Source organism: Sprattus sprattus (genome assembly GCF_963457725.1).
Source record: "Sprattus sprattus genome assembly, chromosome: 12".
Classification (NCBI taxonomy): domain Eukaryota; kingdom Metazoa; phylum Chordata; class Actinopteri; order Clupeiformes; family Clupeidae; genus Sprattus; species Sprattus sprattus.
Window position 1 is genome coordinate 6368056 of NC_137910.1, and position 10000 is coordinate 6378055.

Genomic DNA, 10000 nt, shown 5'->3' on the forward strand with positions numbered 1-10000 from the left:
ACCCTCATCCAACTGCCCCTCACTCTCCATCCCACCGCCCCTCACCCTCATCCAACTGCCCCTCACTCTCATCCCACCGCCCCTCACCCTCATCCAACTGCCCCTCACTCTCCAACTGCCCCTCACTCTCCAACTGCCCCTCACTCTCATCCCACTGCCCCTCACTCTCCAACTGCCCCTCACTCTCCAACTGCCCCTCACTCTCCATCCAACTGCCCCTCACTCTCCATCCAACTGCCCCTCACTCTCCATCCCACCGCCCCTCACCCTCATCCAACTGCCCCTCACTCTCCATCCCACCGCCCCTCACCCTCATCCAACTGCCCCTCACTCTCCATCCCACCGCCCCTCACCCTCATCCAACTGCCCCTCACTCCCCATCCCTAGCCTCCCTCCAACTGCCCCTCACTCTCATCCCACTGCCCCTCACTCTCCATCCAACTGCCCCTCACTCTCCAACTGCCCCTCACTCTCCAACTGCCCCTCACTCTCCATCCCACTGCCCCTCACTCTCCATCCAACTGCCCCTCACTCTCCATCCCACTGCCCCTCTCCAACTGCCCCTCACTCTCCATCCAACTGCCCCTCACTCTCCATCCAACTGCCCCTCACTCTCCACCCCACCGCCCCTCACTCTCCATCCCACCCCCCCTCACTCTCCATCCCACTGCCCCTCACTCTCCACCCCACCGCCCCTCACTCTCCATCCCACTGCCCCTCACTCTCCATCCAACTGCCCCTCACTCTCCACCCCACCGCCCCTCACTCTCCATCCAACTGCCCCTCACTCTCCACCCCACCGCCCCTCACTCTCCATCCCACTGCCCCTCACTCTCCATCCAACTGCCCCTCACTCTCCATCCCACTGCCCCTCACTCTCCATCCCACCGCCCCTCACTCTCCATCCCCAGCCCCAGCCCTTCTCCCACCGCCCCTCACTCTCCATCCCCATCCCCTGCCCCTTAGTAGGCATTTCAGCACCCTGGCCAGCACCCTTACCAAAAATGGCATTCCTACATGCATTTCTTCATGAGAATGTGAAGGCGTTAATGGTTACTTGATTGGAACAACGACATGCTCAATCAGGGGGTGACTGCAGTGTTAGACTGCGAGTCCTGTTTTGTCTGAAGTGAAATCCTGTTGACACACCACGTCTGCCCTGCTGCCCTCCCGTTGCCCCTCCGTTGCCCCTCCGCTGCCCTCCCGCTGCCCCTCGCAGGGCATGTGGGTCTTAAAGGGTGAAGCAGAGAGCAGATGGAGAGGAAGCATCACTATAGTTGACCAATCCGGGGCTCTCGCTGCTGCTTGCTGCAAGCTGCTGATGCCGCTGCTGCCTCACATGAATATTTCAATGTGGCATAATGTAATTTCTCACTCTCACCAACCAGCCCTCTGGAGCTTCGCTGGAGGAGACCGTTTTTGTTTTCTTTTTCTTTTTTAAGTTATAAATTATTTTTATTATTTATTTCATTTATGTGTTCCTTCAGCGAGGAGGACAGAATAATATTACCATGAGAAGCGTTTCTTATTCACAGAGAGGAGCCGAGTGCAACGGTGGAGACTTAAGTGTGTAAACAAACAAGAGGAGTTCAGCAGTGAAATGAGAGCAGGGGAGGATGAGACACACACACACACACACACACACACACACACAAGGCCGCTAAGTGAGCCTCTAAATACCACTAAAGGTGAGATGGGAAGTGAAATAAGAGCGCTGGGAATACGGTGTTTCTTCTTCCTTTTACGGCACATACCGGTGGGGTTGTTTACAGCACGCGTGGCACTGGCTCATGCTTACGTTCTTTTTTTTAAGACCATATTGTGGTTTCAGCGCTCATAAACACATCAGCGCATGTCAAAGGTCAAGTTTGACATGGGAGAAACCACAGCAGCATGGGTGCCCCCCCTAATGGTTTCACTGGTGGAAGGTAGGCAAAGAGGCCATTTATGGGTAAACCCCTGAATCCACCAGTTTGTGGTTGGTGTTACTGTGTTACACCTAGGCCCTCGATGCCTAGTGTACCGTATCGCCATCATTGGCTACACTCAATCATGCCTCTAGGCATCGGCTACACTCTTACATGGATTTATGGACATTTACCCCGGTTTACTCCATTGATGGCTATAAGTAGACATGGATGAACCATGCTGGTGTTTAAAGCTGATATACATTTTACATTTACATTAACATTTAGTCATTTAGCAGACGCTTTTATCCAAAGCGACTTACAAGGATGTATACACATTTTGGACATCAGGAGCAATTAGGGGTATAGTGTCTTTCTCATGGACGCTTCGACAAATCGAACTAGCAACCTTCTGATTACTAAACAACTTCTCTACCTCCTGTACCACCATATGTCAGTGTTACCAAACATGGCCAAACCAGGCACGAAACAGCAGGGTTACGGTTGTTACGGTTACTTTGGCCTTACCTGATGTCATTCTGCTGAGGAGGCTTCTTTCCAACCAGGTTCACTTGTTTGAGTTGCACAGGCTTTTCCTCTCTACAATAAAGGGCACACACACACACACACACACACACACACACACACACACACACACACACACACACACACACAGTGTTAAAGGGGCATGGTTTTTCCCAGTGGCCTGTTGAACTTAAGTTGAAGGTTGAAATACCATTGATAATACCATTGATAAACTTACAAATAACTAGTCCACATGGCCTGCTGTGAGATTAATTGCGATCCCCTATTTATTGCAGTGTGCATGAAAACATGCTCTTGGGTCATAAAAAATGTCACTGTTGACTCTTAAAATGATTTTACACAGCCATCTCCATTTTAAACCCACACAATAGCCAATTACTCTACTTTACAAGAGTATTATATTATACATAGTCCATGTACTGAGAGCAATTACTTTTAAGCTAACTGCTTGTCGTATAGTAGAGTGATCCCTACGGTTATTCTCACACTAAACATGACACAGCAAAACAGTGCTAACATTAAAGGAGTGTGATGAGATACCGCTTTATCATTTTTAAATTAGCTTCGGTCAAGTCCTTAGTTAGAGCAATGAAACATTTTAACCCCACATTTTGTTTCAGGCAGTAAGAGTATTTACTCCTAGATTATTAAATAAGATGATTGATTCTGGAATGGGCCTGGACCTGATCTGGTGCTGAAGCTTCCCCGGCCAAATCTAGGCCAGAATAGTGCCAAGGTACTTCTCTGTCTGACTTGGCTTTCACCTTACCTTGTGTAGTCATAACATTCTCTATACTCCACTTGTCCAAAGGATACAAAAATTACCTGGCTTCACTGAAGCCCTTAAGGTGAAGCAGCTTAATTGAATTTTAAACCCCAAATCTATTTTGCATGAAGCCGCAAACTTCATCTCAAACTTTCTGAACATCTGGTTTCAAGAAAAAAAAAAATACAATTTAGGGTGCTATGACACACCGTTAACACAAAGTTCACCTAAGCCTACACAACAGACCCCTCAGAGGTATAATGTATTCTGCTGTGTCCTCTCTCCATCACTATTCATTGTTCACCTGTGCCTGTGTCTATATTTGTATCCTCAGATAGTTTTATTTAAAGGGACTATATCCTCTGTGATCGAGGAGATCACAGAGCGGAACCACGGAGTGCCGGCAGTATTTCCCACGGAACCATGGAAGAGACAGGGTGATCAGTGGAACTGCCTAAATGAAAGGTATTTTCAAACAGCATTCATGGAAAGCTACTCAATGATGTGTGCGTGTGTGTGTGTGTGTGTGTGTGTGTGTGTGTGTGTGTGTGTGTGTGTGTGTGTGTGTGTGTGTGTGTGTGTGTGTCTGTGTGTGAGAATGTGTGTTATTGAAATGCAATAATACAAAGGTTAGGTTGTGGAGTAACTAGTTACATGTAACAGAGTTATATAGTATTTAAATTACAAAAATAATTTAATTGTAATCCATGAGTTACTAACAAGAATGTGTAATAACGGTTACTAATCAAATTTGTGATTACAAAAAGGTTACATCCAAATATATTCTTTTCGACAAAAAGCTTTAACGCTTAAGTTGTTGGATGCAAGGTTCATTCTGTTGCTTTGCATCTTATCCCTGTCTAGAAATACTCCATTCATTTTTTTATACGCGCTCAAATTTTGGGTGACGTTTTTCATTGGTTTTCTTGTTTGAATTTTCACTGTCACTTGTCGGAAAATCACAAAGTAATCAAATGCAATAAGTTACATTACTTTGATCGAGTAATTCAAATAGTTACATTATATTTACAGTTACATTTTTAACAGGGTAACTAGTAATCTGTAACCTATAACATTTCAAATGAACCAACCCTAGGCTCAAACCAAATAAAGAGTCTCAAAGCAGTCTTGTTTGAATGAAATATCCAAGGCATCACATGAACAACTCTAAAGGTCTAACTGGCCCTACCGCATTTCCGTGTTTATGATTATACTCTAACTCCATTAAACATTCCCACAGTAAAAAAAAAAAAAAAAAAGATGCATGCCTCCCATTCGTCTTTGGACAGCCTGCTAAAAGCTCATCAGTGGAATTATATGAGCTTCATGGTTCACTGGAGCCTCAGCGTAGCTCCAAAACACCCGTCAGCACACAGCTGAGTCAAGGCTGAGCTGTCCCACCCCTCTACTGTACCGCAGCTCACACTGTATCCCCTCCACCAGCCTTCCACACAGGCCATGGGAAAGACTGTATCCCCTCCACCAGCCTTCCACACAGGCAATGGGAAAGACTGTATCCCCTCCACCAGCCTTCCACACAGGCAATGGGAAAGACTGTATCCCCTTCACCAGCCTTCCACACAGGCAATGGGAAAGACTGTATCCCCTTCACCAGCCTTCCACACAGGCAATGGGAAAGACTGTATCCCCTCCACCAGCCTTCCACACAGGCCATGGGAAAGACTGTATCCCCTCCAACAGCCTTCCACACAGGCCATGGGAAAGACTGTATCCCCTCCAACAGCCTTCCACACAGGCCATGGGAAAGAGGTGAGTGGCACACAATGAGAACCTTGGGCCTATGATGGGCCATGAAAAATGAACAACATATAAGTATTATATTATAGAGAGATTCTTTTCTCTAAAGGGACGAAGACCACATTAAAGGTTTAGATTTTATAGATATATTTTGTGGGCACTGAGAAGCAAACCCCTGACCTACAATCACTTGAGCTACAAGAAGTAGCAACCACCAGTACATGAGTCAAGTCATTCTGCGAGTAGATTAGATCTGACGCAGTAAATATACCACACTGCACTGTATCGACTGCAGGATGGCTGAATTGACAAGCTTGAAACTTGTTTCAGTGATGGCACAGACAAGCGAGCTACAGTGAGTGATTGACACATGTTCATCAGTGCTGTCCTCCATAGCATCACTTATTCCAAAAGATTTCCACAGGGAATTAGAAGAGGGGAGAGAGGCCTATTACCTGTTGAGGTCTATTGCCTATTGCCTATTGGATTCTATTTTTTTTCCCATTCAGTTTCACTTTCATCTAATGTTGCAAATAGTGGAAATGTGTGTCCGCGCATGTACACAACTATTTTTGAGAAAGACAAGGAAACAGGGAGAGAAAGCGAGGAAGAGAAAAACGCAGAGCAAGAACAATAGAGACAGCCAGAGAGAATGAGATATAGAGGAAGAGAGTGACAGAAATAGAGAAGGGAGGAGAGAGACACACAGAGTGTGTGTAATACTGTTGAAAAAAAGAGAGAGAGAGAGAGAAAGAGAGCAGGATTAACTCTGTACCCTGTTGACACCAGCCTCTCTGTCTCCCCCCGCTGATCAGGTGGCTGACTTTTCTGTCACTCCAGCGGGCGAGAAAACGTGAGAAATCACACCGAACAATCTGCAAAGTTTGTGTTTCCCAAAAAAGCCTAATATCACCCGAACACCTCCAAACTATAAACATATGTCAGATGATCAACTGTACCAAAATAAAGACAATCTATAACACAAATATCTGTGGACATCACGGTTAGTTAACTGTTGTAGATATTAGTTGTGTTCATACTTTTTAATGCACTGTATTATGTGTGTTGCATCTTTTTGTTTTTCTCTATATTTTTTATAATTGTATAATTGATCGTCTGTTACTTGATATGGAACTTGGAGTCTGAAATAAATAATATAATAATATACTTATGTGGGGTGTTATAGCTATTTGTTATAGATCATGATCTGAACTGATAGCACGTAAGGAGATAATTCCCACAACTTGACTGGCACTGCCAGTCTCTATAGTATACATGATGCCAGGGTACCCCACACAAGCTAACCCACAAATCCCAGCTGAGACGGAACAGTGTGTCCCAGAATTACAGCTCACTCATGAGCCGTGCAGAACAGTAAGGCATACGCCATGCGATGATGATGGTTCAATGAAGATTGAGTGGCTAGGGTTGGAGAGTAATAGATTTCCGTTCTAGCTGGAATGAGAAAATCACATTAACGGAATGTGCGTTAAATATGAGGCAAGGAAACAGGGACATTAATTGAATGCAAAATATATGGTGCTAGTACCTGAGCGTCACGATGTAAGATATTAAATGATAAAATTACAATCCTAAACCGAAGAAATCCTGAATGGTTGACAAACCAACTTTTTCTCTCATGTTGGTCTCTACTCTCACAAATAACAACCCTCTGCATAAACTATTTATTGGGGAATTTCCATAACTACATGTAAGACTAACTACATGGCTTTTAGGTTTGCATTCAGCTTCAAAATTACATGAATTAACACAAATTGTAATGCTTTTGATACAGAATTGCTGTAAGGAGCCTCTATATCAGGAGACAGTAAGAATCAGGCAATGGTGAAATATTTTGTTCACTGGCATTGGTGAGGGTGACATACGGGTTGTCTTTGCTATGTAGCTATTAGACAACAATAATGTAGCCAGACAAACGATAAGTGTCATATCGCAATCGTTTTATTCGTGAAAAATACGCGACAACCACACTGATCTCATATGACGATTCGTCATATATGTGAAAGTAATACTTTTCTATTCAACGATAGGACATTAGGCTTGTCAGGGTTCTGTAAGTACCACAGCCAGGGTATGCGATAGCGGTAGGCTACCGAACTCATCCGGTTTATTTGCAGTTCCCATACGACTGAGGGAAGAGAGAATTGCTTGAATTATCCAGTGGTCACGACGATGACAAGCCACCAGGTTAAAGAGTGACTAAGACGGCAGATGCAGCAATATCGCGGCTTAAGCGTTCCATGTGTGCACCTCTACGTGTAAATAACACAACCTGCAGGAAGGTGATACCAGTGGGCTAATTTATTCTGTGTGGAATAAGATGCGTAAAATACATTAGATTGTGTGAAGAGAAAAGATAACAAATCACCAGAGGACCATCAGCTGGTATGTTTTCCACCACACCCTAAATAGCATACCAAAGAATTCTGAATCAACTGAGATTTGTGGCAATAGAGACCTGGAAATCATCCAGGGATATCTTCCGCTAGCTATTGTAGCGCTATCGTAGCTGCAAATACGGTTAGTGGATATTACACTCAAATATTCTATTACGTAAATCATAGAGATTCTGTACAGTATTTCAGGGATGTTTGTGTTGTGTTTGAGCTGAATGGATAAGTGGTCGAGGTGGAAACATGAAAAGACGCTCAACTGGCTTATACGGAATAGAAAACTCAACCTAGCTGATGTCGCCGTGGTTCTCTACAACCCGATATAGTATCTGTTAGGATGACACACCCCTTCCCTCTTAACCAAGTTCCAGCTGTGCCGTCACTGCCCGGTCTGATTTCTCACGCTTTCTCATTCACCTCACCAGCGGTGGCAGAGGTAGCACTCACAGTGTGACAGACTACAAGCTATGAGGAACTAATTTTTCTCCACAATTGAAAGTGACGAAGGGTACAGCCGGGCACGCTCAGCATCACAATTGGGACACGCACATGGGATAACACGCAACCGGGTTACCTAAACTTGACGGGGACTCTTAACCTCCCCCAGGCAAGCCTTCGTGACAGAAAGATTGGTAAAACGAGGTGTGGATTAATGTGTAAAGATATATCATTTCGTAAAATATACCCAAACAATGAAGAGAGAAAGACAGAGTGAACGACGGCGGGATATAGAGAGACGGCGCAGCACCAGGTGCAGTTGTTAAGTGTGTGCATATACTGTACATAAACCAATACACACACACTTTCAACTGGGTGCACCCGTCCAAGCTTGTCCTGTGTGGATACAGCAACACCTCCGTCATAGACAGTCAGCAGTACAGGCTGTAACATCTCCCCATTGCCTAAGAGCAAATGATCTCCTCTTACTGTAACATGGCTTCCTCCTTCTCTTCTTCCTCCTTCTGCCGATGCATCACAGCCATTATAATTTTCCTCTCCTCCTCCGTAAGGTGGCTGAGGTCCGGCAGATCTGGCATCGAAGGCTGCCTTGTGGGTGGGCGAGGGCCGCCGCGGGGCCCCACCGAGGCGGACATATTTTACCCCTCCTTGGTGGGTCGTATTATTGACAAAAATCCCAGCGATCTAGCCCACTGTTCACGACATAGTCCATGAGGAAATCGGCGGCGATCGCAAGCGTTGCGACCCTTTCATAGTTGCGGGCACCCACGGTTGTGCTACTCTTCCTATTCGGCTTTTTCTCCTCTCACTCTCCCCCCCACCCCCCGCCCGCCCGCCTGTACCCTCCACCTCCAGTTACGGGTAGCCCATTGCTGCACTTGAGGCTGTCATTCGATGAAGGAGACTTGTTATTGTTCGCAGCAGCCGAGAGATGTTCCTGGCACCGATTCCCAGAGCTTGGACTCTCCGGAGCGTGAGGGCGAGGAGGAGTCCGAGCAGAGCTCCCTGTTTTCGGGGCTGCTGCTGCTGATGCTGCCACTGGGAGGAGACGGAACAGTCAATGGGACCGCAGCCCCTCAAGCGCGTGCCTCCTGTGTGCGGAGACGCGCACTCTCATTTGAGAATGGGGGCTTGCCAGACGTGCACATATAGGCTCTTCTTTGCTCTCCAATCGTAGAGAGCTGGCGACGCACCTCCCATCCACCACCACCCGCTCCACGCGTCTTCCACCCGCCGAGCTCGTGCATGAGCGCGGTGCCGTGCTTTAAGTGCCAGTCCGTATCGTGCCAGGGTTCAGTTAAAGGTGGACTCAGAGGAGATGGCTAATATACATTAATGGGTAGTGTTCCGTTCTTGTACAGGACTCAATGCTTGTCCAAGGCTTCGTGTTAGACTGGTTCCTTCTCTGTAAGACAGTAGTGACGTTCAAAATCACCTGTTCATCGTGTCGAATTGGACTTGTCAGTGTTAAGTATTCCAAAAAAGTTAACAGGCTCAACGAAATGTAATTGAAGAGTAGCCTACGAATTTAAAGTAAACGATTAAGAGCAGTCCCTCCGTTTCAGGACCATGGTCAGCGATTGCGAACTCGGTCAACGATCGCTATGAACAAATAAAACCCCAAATTGTGACTTGTTTAAAATGTACAGTACACTCCACCCACAACATCTTTAAGAAAAATGGATAATTGTCAAGGGGATGGTGGGTGGGTAGGTTATGTGTTTCATAACATGTAGCAACCAGGGGAATCTCGGGGATTAGCCTTGGATTTTAAATAGTGTAGACAGCATGTTGAGCCATTTTCAACCCATAAAATGCCAATTCTTAGGCATGTATAGTTAATTTCTCCCAATATTATCGCCAGCATTGATGTGTTTAATCACAGTATAATCATATTGTTTAGTTTACAGTGCAAAAACACATTTACGTGTATACCAACTAACTCCTAACTCCAGTGTCCTGAATTTTTTACATTTTGGATTTTAAGGAAATGACCTATATTTTTAATGCACCATATTTTTTGACGAGAGAACTGTTCAATCATACATATCTCACGAAGGTCTTTAGTGACAGTGTTTGTGGGCTTTATAAAGTTAGTCATTTCATGTAGCCTACAAAAAGCAAAAGGCAGACTGTTGTATTTTCAGTGA

At 45.5% G+C, this 10000-nt stretch overlaps 1 protein-coding gene across 1 annotated transcript in view; it reads right to left on the reverse strand.

Moving 5' to 3' along the window:
• rims1a (regulating synaptic membrane exocytosis 1a) overlaps positions 1-8485 on the reverse strand; it is a gene marked incomplete at both ends in the record, with an annotated part of 101804 nt that extends 93319 nt beyond the window's left edge. The window contains 2 exon segments of the mRNA XM_080848570.1: positions 2436-2507; positions 8319-8485. Coding sequence (XP_080704696.1) covers positions 2436-2507; positions 8319-8485 — 239 coding nt within the window.
• Positions 8486-10000: the final 1515 nt, after the last annotated feature.